The 13,856-nt window shown below is 41.5% G+C and overlaps 1 protein-coding gene across 1 annotated transcript in view; it reads left to right on the top strand.

Annotated features, from left to right (window-relative positions):
* The first annotated feature begins 31 nt into the window (after window positions 1–31).
* eif2a (eukaryotic translation initiation factor 2A) overlaps window positions 32–13,856 on the top strand; it is a 58,306-nt gene continuing 44,481 nt past the window's right edge. Inside the window, exon 1 of the mRNA XM_043702751.2 lies at window positions 32–111. Within this exon, the coding sequence (XP_043558686.1) occupies window positions 84–111 (28 nt within the window). The 5' untranslated portion in view covers window positions 32–83. The remainder of the gene's footprint in view (window positions 112–13,856) is intronic.

Raw genomic sequence — 13,856 nt, forward strand, 5'->3', positions numbered from 1 at the left:
CGTGGAGAACGGAGGCGTGCGTTCTGGAGCGGATTGTGGATCCGGCCAGGGGGCGTGGCCTGTGATGACACTTCCGGTTGAAGATGGCGCAGTCCACGCCGCTGCTGGCAGGTCGGTGCACGGTTTTATTAAAATGGAGCAAGGCTACCTCTCCCTTCTTAACCCAATTTATTCATTGTCGGTGGCCCTGGCATTGCTAAGAATTAAATATATTTGCACGCGATTTTGTAGAGATCGGCATTTCTTTTTCGTACCGTACGGAAGGAGGCCATTCTGCCGATCGTGTCAACGCTGTCCCTCCAGTCTCCATCCATTCTGGTCCCATTTTTCACTTCTCAGCCTTGTCTGCTGTACCGTTCATCTAAATGCTCCTTAAATGCCTTGAGAGTTATTGCCTCGATCACCCTTTTAGGGGATGGTGAAGTCACCGTTCCGCGTGTAAGCCTTCTTCAAGTCCTGAAGAAGGGTTACACTGAAAGTCGATTTCTCCACCTCCTGATGCTGCCTGGCTCGCTGTGTTCTCCCAACCTCCTGCTTGTTTACCTTGGATTCCAGCATCTGCTTTTTTTTTTGTCTCTACTCCACTCTTTCAGGCAGTGGTTTTCGGATTCCCAGACCCTCTTTACCTCAAATTCTTTTCTGTTCCTTGCCTTACAACTGCACCTTTTGGTTACTGAGCCCTCTACAAAGAGGAAACGCTTTTCCCCCCACCGCTCAAGAAATTTACACTGGAGTGACCAGGTTGAGATGTGTAATCAGATTATCTCCTAAAGTGAGGTGACCAGAACTGCTAACAAGGCCAGCAATTTTTGTCCATTGCTAATCACTCTTGAACTGACTGTTGTCTCTGACCATTTCAGAGGTCGGTTAAGAGCCATATTGCTGTGGGAATGGAGCTGTATGTAGGCCAGACTCGGTAAGAATTGTAGATTTCTTTCACGAAAGACCTTTCTTCAATCAGATGAGATTTTACAAATGTCAGTGTTAATATCCAGGCCTCCATTTCTGAGCCAGTTTTCAGTTCTGGGGTTTATTATTAGTTGCCATGTTAGGATTTGAACTCATGTTTCCAGAGCGATAGCCCAGGCTGCTGGATGCCTTAATTGATATTCAGCAGTGGGCTGGGGTACCTGCAAATGTCTGCCAAGTAGTCAGATTGAATCTGAGTTGAGAGTGCAGTGTTTGGCTCTGCTTGTAATTAGTTGCGGAGGTCATAGTTTATGGCTAAGAAATTTAGCTTTATGTAGATTTAAAATACAAATGAAGAGGAATTCTTCCCAAAGGATCATGAATCTGTTGAATTCACTCCTTTGGGACTCTGAATAAATTTAAGGAGGCAATAGATAGATTTTTGTTTAGTAATGGATAAAAAGGATATGGGGAGTGGGCAGGAGAGTGGAGTTCAGGTTGGGATGAGATTTGCTATATTTGTGTTAAATAGTAGAAAGCCACAAACTTGAGTTACCTACTTTTTGTCTTTGGATCTTATGTTCATTTAAAGGCTTGAAATTTGGCTGGACATTTGCCTTCTTTCCAGAGAGAGAAAGTGAGGGCTGCAGATGCTGGAGATCAGAGCTGAAAATGTGTTGCTGGAAAAGCGCAGCAGGTCAGGCAGCATCCAAGGAACAGGAGAATCGACGTTTTGGGCATAAGCCCTTCTTCAGGAATCCTTTTCCAGCAACACATTTTCAGCTTCTTTCCAGAAAGGTTGGGTTGGTGTGATGAGGGATAACTTGCTTGATGTTTGCTAACTTTGAAACGCAGCAGAAAACTAGATGAGTTGTGAAGTGAAAAAAGCAGGTCTAACAATGCTGGAATTGGAGTCATAGATCCATACTTCATTGAAACAGATCCTTTGGTCCAACCTGTCTGCACCGAACAGATATCTCAATCTGACCTACTCCCATTTGCCAGCATTTGGCCCATGTTCCTGTAAACCTATATTCAATGCATTGATTAATAACGGCAAGCGTACCAAATACCTCCTTCACTACCCTGTCAAGGAACTATGAAGCTGCACGCCAAGGTCTCTTTGTTCAGCAATACACCCCAGAACCCTACCATTAAGTGTATAAGTCCTGCCTTGGTTTGCTTTTCCAAAATGCAGCACATTCCATTTTTCTAAATTAACCTCCATCTGCCACTCCTCAGCCCATTGGCCCATCTGATCAAGGACCTGTTGTACTCTTAGATAACCTTCTTCACTGTCCACTACACCACCAATTTCGGTGTCATCTGCAAACTTACTAACCAATCCTGCTATAATCAAATTCAAACCATTAATATTAATGACAAAAAACATTGTACATACGCCGATCCTTGTGTCACACCGCTTGTCACAGGTCTCCAGTCCAACAAACGGCCCTGTGTCTCCTACCTTAAAGCCAATTTTGTATCCAAATGCAGGCTCTCCTGGATTCCATGTGATCTAACCTTGCTAACAATTTTACTATGCGGAACCTTACTGAAGTCAATGTAGACAATGCCCACCACTCTGCCTTCGTCAACCTTTTTTGTCATTTCTTCAAAAAACTCAATCGTGATAGTGAGACATAATTTCCCACGCAAAAAGCCGTGTTGGCTATCCCTAATTATTCCTTGCCTTTCCAAATGCAGTACAACCTCAATTATCCGAACATCAATTGTCTGAATTTCAGATTATCTGAATGAGATCTCAAGGTCCCATAAAAACGGCAGTAGGCCACTCAGCATTCAGTTATCAGTTAAACAGCATTATGGTGTGCATTGCCGGAAAACTGAGAAATGTCCAATAACCGGCATTCAAATTACCGCTTGTTTACGATAGATCAGTTATTGCTTAAGCAGCATTATGGCATCCATTGCTGGATAACCGGCACTCATAAATTACTGCTTGTTTATGATTACATCGATTATCTGAACAATCAATTATTCGAACAAAATACTCCCCACCCATTTCATTTGACAATCGAGGTTCTACTGTATGTGTAGATCCTGTCCCTCAGAATCCCCTCCAATAACTTACCCACCACTGACATCAGGCTCAACATTCTATAATTCCCTGGCTTTCCCTTACCACCCTTCTTAAATAGCAGCACCACACTACTGCCCTCCAGTCTTCTGGCACCTCACCCTGGCTACAGATGATACAAATAACTCAGCAAGGCACCTAGCAATCACTTCCCTAGCTTCCCATAAAGGTCTGGGATACGCCTGATCAGGTCCCAGGGATTTATCCCATCTTTATGCATCTTAAGACATCCAGCACCACTACCTCCTCTTGTAGTATGGACACTTTTCAAAATATCAGTTTTATTTCTCGAAGTTCTCTAAATTCCATATCCTTCTCAACAGTAAATACTGATGTGAAATACTTGTTTAGTATCTCACCCATCTCCTGCAGTTCCATACATAGATAGCTTTGTTGATTAGGTTAGGTAGCAATCTGTAAAGGGAGAAACAGGAAAAGATTCAACTGGTTGGCCTTTTTATCAGAAGGAGGAATGTATCTTAGGTTTGTTTGGTTTTTGGTTGCTTTGTGATGAGAAAATATCTTAATGCCTTCAGATCATTGGACATAGAAGTAATGAAACAGTTTATAGTCTTTCTTTCCAGTAAATTGAGACTTTGAATTCTTGTTTGCATATCAGTGATTCCTGAGCAGGACAGTCTTAAATTGAGTCAATGTCAATCCCAGGTGAGTCCAGCAAAGCTCTGCAAGCTACATTAAACTTTGAAAGTAGGCCTTTTACAACACATCTATTTGGGCAAGATGCAGTATAACCGGAAATAAGATAAGTCTTACTTATTGAGATTTGTCACATAGATGATGATGGCACGTATATATTCATTGTGATGAAAGAAATTTGAACCACCTTGGACTGCCACTCTGGAACTCCTCATCACCCCTTTAGTTGTCTCCCACTTTCTTAAAATCCACCCTTTTCCTTTAGATCATCTCACAGAGTCATACAGCATGGAACCAGATCCTTCAGTCCCACCATGTTCCCAAAGTAAACTAGTTTCACTTGCCTCCATTTGGCCTATATCCCTCCAAGCCTTTCCTGTTCATGAACTTAATTCAACTGTCTTTTAAACATTGTAACTGTACCTGCATCCACCACTTCCTCTGGAAGCTATTTCACACACGAACCACTGTCTGTGTGAAATAGTTGCCCCCATGTCTTTTTTAAATCTTTCTCCTCACCTTAAAAATATACCCCCTAGTTTTGAATTTCCCCCACCTAGGGAAAAAGCAATTCCTTGCTATTCACCTTATCTATTCCCTTCATGTTGTGTAAACCTCTGTAAAGTCACCCCTCAACCTGTTATGCTCCAGTGAATAAAGTCCCAGCCTATCCAGTCAAATTTTTATAATTCACACCCTCCATTTCCGGCAACATCCTGGTAAATCTTTTCTGAACCCTGTCCAATTTAATAATGCCCTTCCTATAACTGGGCGACCAGAACTGGATACTGTACACCAAAATCCTGTGCGACCTCAACAAGACATCCCAACTCCTATACTCAAAGATCTAAGCAATGTCGGTAAATGTGCTAAACACCTGGCTACTTGTAATGCAAATTTCAAAGACTTACGTACCCGAACTCCTTTGTCTCTCTGTTCTACAACATCACCCAGGTACCTCCTATTAATTGAATGAGTCCTGCCCTTGTTTGTTTTACCAGAATGCAATACCTAACATTTATCCAAATTAAACTCCATTTGCCACTACTCAGCCCATTGACCTAATTGATCAAAATCTCTTTTTTGTCTTCATTTGTGGGACTTGGGCATTGTTTGCTGGCCAGCATTGATAGCCCATCCCTATTTGCCCTTGAGAAGGTGATGGTGAGCTGCCTTCTTGAATCGCTGCAGTCCCCTTGCTGTGAGTTGATCCACAATGCCGGTAGGAAGGGAGTTCCGGGATTTTGATCCAATAACTATGAAGGAACATATTTCCAAGTTTGGGTAGTGGATGGCTTGGAGGGGAACTTGCAGGTGATGGTGTTCCCAAGTACCTGCTGCCCTTATCCTTCTAGGTGGAAGTGGTCGTGGGTTTGGAAGGTGCTGTCTAAGGATCTTTGGTGAATTTCTGCAGTGCATCTTGTGGATAGTACACACTGCTGCTACTGAGCGCCGGTGGTAGAGGGATTGAATGTTTGTAGATTTGGTGCCAATGAAGCATGTTGCTTTGTCCTGGATGATGTCAAGCTTCTTCAGTGTTGTTGGAGCTGCACTCATCGAGGCAAATGTGGAGTGTTCCATCACAATCCTGACTTGTGCCTTGTAGATGGTGGATCGACTTTGGGATATCAGGAGGTGAGTTACTCGTCACAGTATCTCTAGTCTCTGACTTGCTGTTGCAGCCACTGTGTTTATGTGGTGAGTCCAGTTGAGTTTCTCGTCAGTGGTAACCCCAAGGATGTTGACAGTGGGGTTGATGGTTATGGATGAGCTTACCGTTGAATGTCAAGGTGATTAGAGTATCTCTTATTGGTGATGGTTATTGTCTGGCAATTGTGTTACTTGTCACTTGTTGGCCCAAGCCTGGATATTGTCCAGATCTTGTTGCATTTGAATACGGACTGCTTCAGTATCTGAGGAGTTGCGAATGGTGCTGAATGCTGTGCAATCATCGACAAACATCCCCACCTCTGACCTTATGACATAGGGAAGGTCGTTGATGAAGCAGCTGAAGTTTGTTGGGCGGAGGGCACTACCCTGAGGGACACCTGCAGACACATCCTGGGGCTGAGATGACTGACCCTCCACAACCACAACCATCTTCCTTTGTGCCAGGTATGACTCTAACCAGCAGAGTTTTTGCCCTCTGTTTAGCCTCCAGTTTTGCCGGGGCTTCTTGATACCATACTCAGTCAAATGCAGCTTGATGCCAAGGGTTGTCACTCTCACCTCACCTCTGGAATTCAGGTCTTTTGTCCATGTTTGAACCAAAGCTGTCATGAGATCAGGAGTTGAGTGACCCTGGCAAAACCCAAACTGGACGTCACTGAGCAGTTTGTTGCTGAGCAGAATTTGCTTGACAGCACTGTTGATGACCCCATCCATCTCTTTACTGATGATGGAGAGTAGACGCATCGGGTGGCAATTGGCCAGGTTGGATTTGTCCTGTTTTTTGTGCACAGGACATACCTGGGCAGTTTTCCACATTGTCGGGTAGGTGCGAGTATTGTAACTGTACTGGAAGAGCTTGGCTAGGGGAACAGCAAGTTCTGAAGCACATGTCTTCAGTACTGTTGCTGGAATGTTGTCAAGGCCCATTGCCTTTGCAGTATCCAGTGCCTCCAGCCGTTTCTTGGTATCACGTGGAGTGAATCGAATTGGCTGGAGACTGGTATCAATGTCTAGCAATTATATCCTTTAAGACCCAACCAGTTCAATCAGTAATGCTGCTGCCGAGCCATTCTTGATGGTGGACAGTGAAATCCCCCACCCAGAGTACATTTTGCACCCTTGCCACCCTCAGTACTTCCTCCAAGTGTTGTTCAACATGGAGGAGTATTGATTCGTCAGCCGGAGGAGGACGGTACGTGGTAACCAGTAAGAGGTTTCCTTGCTCGTGTTTAACCTGATGCCATGAGACTTCATGGGGGTCTGCAATCAATGGCTCCCAGGGCAACTCCCTCCTGACTGTATACCACTGTGCCGCCACCTCTGCTGGGTCTGATCTGCCGGTGGGGCAGGACATATCCAGGAATGGTAATACTGGTGTCTGGGGTGTTATCTGTAAGATATGATTCTGTAAGAATGACTGTCAGGCTGTTGCTTGACTAGTCTGTGAGACAGCTCTCCCAACTGCGGCACTAGCCCCCAGATGTCACCCTGTCCTTCACCATGGGGAGGCGATGGCCTAGTGGTATTATTCCTTGACTATTAATCCAGAAACCCAGAGTAGTGTTCTAGGGACCTGCGATCAAATCCTGCCATGGCAGATAGTGGAATTTGAATTCAATTTTAAAAATCTGGAATTAAGAGTTGACTGATGACCATGAAACCATTGTCAATTGTCAAAAAAATCTATCTGGTTCACTAATGTCCTTTAGGGAAGGACATCTGCCATCCTTACCTGGTCAGACGTATTGTGAGTCCAGAGCCACAGCAATGTGGTTGACTCTGAACTGCGCTCTGAAATGGCCTAGCAAGCCACTCAGTTGTATCAATCGCTAGAAAGTCTTTATAACCTTAGATAACCTCCTTCACTGTCCACTGAACCAACAATATTAGTGTCATCCGCACTCTTGCTAATCATGCTTCCTATATTCTCATCCAAATCATTTATATCAATGACTACAAATGTGGACCCATTACCTATCCCTGTAGGCCTCCAGTCTGAAAAAACAGCCTTCCACCACCACCCTATGCCTCCTACTGTGAATCTAACTCTTAAGCTCACCTAAATCCCACGGGATCTAACTTTACTAATTTGTCTACTAAGCAGAACCTTGTCAAAACCTTTACAGAAGTCTCTCAGAATCTCTTGTAATTCCTCCCATTTGAAGTTCCTTGGCATAGTTCTGCTATCTAAGTATGAGTCATGGCGATTGTTAAAATGATTTAATGTGGGTATCCCTGTCCTTCGCAACGTAATGTTTTCACCTAAGGCACAAGGAGAAAATAAGTCTGAAATTCAGGTAATAAGTCAAATAATAATTCAAAAGTACATGTAAAATATTTATTATGATTTACTTTCAAATAAATTAAATTGTAAGCACTTTAGATGCAGTTAAAAGCATTTTTGAGATGAAAGTTTGTACAACAGTTTAAATGAAAGATTCACAGAAGTGAAGTTTGTCAAACGTCTTAAGTTTCAAAACACTTCATGTGCAATGAATTATGTTGATGTAATTGCATAAAATATTACTGAACTAAAATACATTATCGGAACAAAGGGGTGCTTCAGTTTCATTTTGAAGAGGACAAACTCTCTCTGAGTAGTTTACTGCCATGTACAATTAATTCTGGTGAAGGCTCTACATAAACATGAAATATTTCAATGGAGGAAATTAATCCATTTTTAAACAATCACTATCCTTAATACAAAGAAAAGATTTTCATTCATTTGGCCATTCTAAGTTTCTTTGACTGACTATAATTCTTTTGCAAGACAAAGCTGCACTTTGGGAAAAAAAGATACATGTCCTGTGGTGTATAGGAGATAAAAATAGTGTTGTCTGTGAACACTTGCTTGGCCTAAATGTGCCATGAATGATATTGAACAACTTTCAAACTGAATTCTTTGTACTCTTGAGATAGGAGCTTTATAATGCTGCTCACTTAAAACAAAAAATGTTAAGTGGTTACATTGACTTTGCAGTTTTTTTATTCATTGGAATTTTGCAGCGACCTAATTGAAAGAAACTGATTCAGAATAGACACATTTAGGTGATTTTCAGTGAATGACTTCATTCACTAAATTAAAATTAAGCCAGGTTTTGTACATTATCTCTGTTTTTGACTTCTTTGAGCTAGATCTTCCAATCATATACTAAATTTACAATGTGACGAAGCTGCACCTTTGACAAGGTTATGCAGTCCTTGGCTTTCTTTTCAGAGAGGTTGTAAACGATACAGATTCTGAAAACTCTGGAGGTGATGGGTTTTAGGGCCAAGTTGATAATAGCTAATAGAGACTGCCTCAGGCAGAAGGCGTTCAAGTGTTTAAAAAAAACCCTTGTTCAATGAAAGGGGAGTGGCCAATTCTCCCAGTTCAGCTTTCTCTGATTTGGTTTGTTTTTAGCAGTAGTGTGAGGAAAAACTGCTGGACCCAATGAAGCAGGTTCAGGCTGGTACTCTTTCTCTGATTTATATCCTGTAAGAACCTGTGTTTGAGTTTACCTTTTGTGCCATGGGGTGTTGATGCAAGTGTTTGGAACAGCATCATTATGTTAGGAAAGTCTATTGGGTTTTTGGATAGGTTAAGTTATTTGGTAATCTGTTTTGTTTGTGTTTCATTCAATAATCTTGTAAAAAAATTCTATTTTGTTTAAAACTAAGTAGTTTGACCAGCTGATTCTCTCCTGGAATATCCACTCTACACCTGCCTAAAACAAATGGCAAAGGTCGGGTCTGGGCTACCTTCTTGAACTATTTTGAGGGGCCTGGCCTGGTCCATAACAACAAATAATAAGCAACAGAGGTGGATTTAAATCTTCCTCAGCTAGCTGCCCTCAGTTTTTACCCCCAAAACGTTGAGTGTGTCCACAACTCTGCTGGCCATATTCTAACTCACATCAAGTTACCATTTATCTTTCGCTTCTGCTTTTATTGGCCTGTATTGTTTTTCGGTCTGTCAAATTTTACAGTTCTCATATCACTCTATGGCCTTGCCCACCCTTTTCTGTAATCTTCTCCAGCCCCCACAACCTAAGATCCCTCCACTCATCTAATTCTGCTCTCTAGCAGATCTCAGATTTTTAATTCCTTCACTATTGGTTCAGTTGCCTAGACCCCAAGCTCTGGCACTCCCTCCTGAAATCTTGCTTCTCTTTCATCTTTTGAGATACCTCGTAAAAATATACTTTTTTGATCAAGTATTTAACCACTTATTGTAATATTTCCAAATGCAACTTAATATCAATCTTTGTTTCATTCCAGCTAGGCACCTTGGGATATTTTGCACCAGTAGGGCACAATATAAGTTCTTCATGAGTTCTTTTGAGTCTCATGCTACATCACCACATACCAGCTGGAATCTCTTTTTAACCCTATGCTTTTGGCATCAATTTGGTCCAGTCAGCTGAGCCAACCAGCTCCCTAAGGAGTTCCGATCGCCGTAGCTATGTGCATTTTTGCATGATGTAGCCTCGAGCAATGAATTGTGATATTTGGGGTGCTAATTTAATTCCATTATGTGACTGATCAGCAATTTCACCCATTCTTACCATTAGCCATTGATCTGTGTTAGAAGGATTTGCAAGTTGATAGTGAACCTGTTTGACAACATTATGATCATGCCTTTCTTGGCCATCAATTTCCAGAGTGGGACTTGAACTGGAATGTAACCCACTCCTCCTCAAGACCTCCACTTTGTAACAAAGGAGCAGAAGTAGATAAGTATGCTCTTGACTATCGCCTCTTGACTTCATTATTCTAAATCACGGTTAACCATTTCTATCAAGGCTATATTCCTTCATCAGTCCCATATCATAGGATCATGGACTCTCTACAGTTTGGAAAGAGGCCTTTTGGCCTATCAATTCTACACTCCCACCCCATTCCCAAAACCCCACATTTAGAATGACAACCTCCCCAACCACCACTACTAGCCTGCACATCTCTGGACACTATGGGGCCATTTCCCATGGCCAATCCACATAACCTGAATATCTTTGCACTGTGGAAGCAAACCAGAACACTTGGCGGAAACCCACGTAGACATTGGGAGAATGTGCAAACTCCACACAGACAGTCATCCAATGCTGGAATCAGACTCAGATCCCTGGCACTGTGAAGCAGCAGCACTAATAACTGAGGCACTGTGCTATCCCTTATCCCTTCATAATCTTAATATCAAGAAAGCTGTTGATCTCTTGTCTTGAATATAGTCAGTTATTGAACTTGTACAGCCTCTTGGGTACAGAAATCCTTTTCGTTCACCACAAGTGAGTGAAGAAATTGCTTTTCATTTCAGTACTAAATGGCTTGCACCTTATTCTGAAATTTGCATCTAACCTATACAATCCTGGACAATTTTTAAAATTTTCCATGAGAATTCTTCTCATTCTTCAAAACTCTCAAGAATGCAGGCTGATTTCCTCAATCCTTCTTCATAGGACAGTCTGACCATCTTGCGAATTCAGTCTGGTGAACCTCCATTGCACTTCCGAGATGGCAAATACATCCTTCCTTATGTCAGGGATCCAAAGCTACACACAGTACTCCAGTTGCGATTTCATCAATCTCCTATATAGTTGAAGCAAGACATCTTTACTGTAGTACTCAAATCCACTTATGATAATGGCTATCATTACATTTGCTAAGTGCTTATGTTGTCGCGCCCCCCCCCAAGCAAAACACTCATACGCAGTATAGTGTTACCTCCTTCATCTTTATTCTGGGCACTGGAGGGAGAGAAAACGATTGCCTATGTGCACAGAGACATGAATTCACAGTCTTCTCTGGACAGCAGTTTTTCAATGAACTATATAGTCATTTTATGGGGAGGAGCATCCAGATAAGGCAACATACGTATTGATTGGGTGACCATTCCAATCAGCGAGCATCAACGATTAAGATTAAGCCATCTGGTGTTACACAATGAATAATTGGTTTCACATAATGTATACTTTTCACCTTGTTAACTGACATTACATACTGAATGCTACCTCGTCTTGTTAAATGGCTCGAAATAATTAATGGTTTTCCACCTTGTTAACCCTTGCCTGCAGTACCCCATTGTTAACTGTAAATTCTTATCTGATCTGAGTCATGCTCAGTTGAACCTCTTCTTTCACAAAACTCCAAACTTAATTCTTTCCCTGCCTGCTTATACCCTAAACAAATTCTCACTTGAGACACCTGCCTTTTGTTTTTTGGTGACTTAGCAATAAGATCCCTTTGGACATCAACACTTGCTGATCTTTTACAATTCAAGAAATATTCTACAACTCCATTTACCCTACTAAAAAATGGAAAACCTCAAATTTATCCATATTATGTTCCATCTGCCATGTTCTTGCTCAATCATGCAGCCTGTGAAAATCCTGTTAAAGCCCTTTAATGCGGTCCTCACGACCCACATTCCTACCTAGTTTTGTGTCATCTGCAAATTTGGATTTACCATGATGTTGCTGGGAATGGAGTGTTTGATTTATTAAAAATAGGCTGGGGTGTTTTTCATTAGAGCATGGGAAGTTGAGGGATGACCTTATAAAAGTTTATAAATCATGAGGAGCACAGATAAGGTAAATGACAAGAATCTTTCCCTAGGGTGAAGGAGTTCACAACTAGGCAGCATATTTTTAAGCTGAGAGGAGAAAGTTTTAACAAGGACATGAGGCGTGATGTTTTACACAGAGCGAAGTGGAGAGTGTGTGGAATGAACTGCCAGAGGAAGTGATGGATGCAGGTATAGCCACGTTTAAAAGAAATTTGGATAGGTTTGTGAATAGGAAAGGTTTGGAGGGAAATGAGCCAAATGCAGGCAGTTGGGAAGAGTTTAGTTTGGGCTCATGGTCTGCACAGACAAATTGGACCGAAGGGTCTCTTTCCAGGCTGGAGAACTCTATGAGTAAATGTAGCAGTATTTAAATTCTGATGTGTTGTCAGACACTAACTCACATATAACAAAGAACGTCTCCATATCTAAATTATTGATATCAATCATGAAAAGCTGGGGCCCAAACACTGATCCTTGTAATGCTCGGCAGTCACAGCCTGCCAACCTGAAGATGAACCATTTATTAGTCCTCTCTGTTTTTTTTCCATTGACAAATCCTCAATCCATATCGATATATTACCACATACACATGTGCTCTAATTTTATCCACTGGCTTCCTGTGTGGGACCCTACCAGAAGCTTTCTAAGAATCTAAATACCCAACATGCACGGGTTCCTCCTTTATCCTATGTGAGTAATATCCTCAAAAGCTTGTCAAATATGATTTGCCTTTCATAAATCCATGTTGATGTTTTGCATTCATATCATTAATCTCTAAGTATCCAGTTATCACAATTATTCGAATCAACTCTAGTAATTTCAATACCGCTGACAGCAGACTCGCAAGTCTGTCATTCCCCATTTTCTCTCTCCCTTCCTGAAATAGTAGGTTTCCATTTACAATCTTCTAATCTGCAGGCACCATTCTAGAATCTTTGGAATTTCAAAAGACCACCACCAGTGCATCCACTATTCCTGTTGTTGCTTTTTTCAACAGTGTAGAATGTTGATTATTTGGTTGCAGTGAATTATAAATTTTAGACCCATTAATTGATCCAGTTTTTTTTGGTAATAATTTATTCCAGTTACTCATTCTGACTAATCTGTTGGATCTCAATTATTTCTGTTTGACCTGTTGTGAAATAGACACGCTGTTTAATAATTAGTAGTGCCATTTTATTAGTTCCCGTTATACACTCTCTCTCTCTCTCTCTCTCTCTCTCTCTCTCTGCCTGTAATGGGCTCACATTTGTTTTTTACAAATCCTTTCTTTTCACGTATCATTAGAAGTTTTTATTCGTTTGTTCTGATATTTCCAGATAATTGAATTTCATTTGCTGTTCTAGCTTCATTCATCAGCTTGTTAATCTGCCTTTATTAAACCACAAACTTCAAATTGTTATTGAAAGGGTGTCCAGGCTAAATCACAGTTTTTTTGTGCTTATTTCAAACAATAACTTAGTCAGCTTTGTCAAAAGTAAAATGCAGTGAATAGTGAGAATGCAATGGATACAATATACATTAAGTTTCAGAATACCTTTGTGAAATTACCAGACAGGCAACCTTTGGGGAGGATTAGGGGTAGAGTAACAAAATGAATTAAAAACTGCTTATGAGGGAAGAAGCAGAGGATTGGGTGTCCAAGGACCCTGGACCAGGAGGCCGGATTCATGTCCCACCTGCTCTAGAGATTGTTTCGAAAAATAGGTTAAGTCGAATTATAGAATCCCTGCTGTGTGGAAGCAGGCCATTTGGTCCACTGAGTCCATGCCGACCCTCCTAAGAGCATCCTACCCAGACCCACCCCCATACCCTGTCCCTTTAACCATACATTATCCATGGTTAATGCACCTAACGTGCACATCTTTGGACTAAGTAAAATTAAATAGGTTAAATAAAACAAAGATACAGAAATTTGGAGTTCAGGTCAGTTTCTCAGAATGGTTGAAAATGAATCCTTGTGTCCTTTTATTG

This window comes from Chiloscyllium plagiosum, unplaced genomic scaffold (genome assembly GCF_037043375.1).
Source record: "Chiloscyllium plagiosum isolate Xiang-an unplaced genomic scaffold, Cpla_swu_hap1 HiC_scaffold_13, whole genome shotgun sequence".
Taxonomy (NCBI): Eukaryota; Metazoa; Chordata; class Chondrichthyes; order Orectolobiformes; family Hemiscylliidae; genus Chiloscyllium; species Chiloscyllium plagiosum.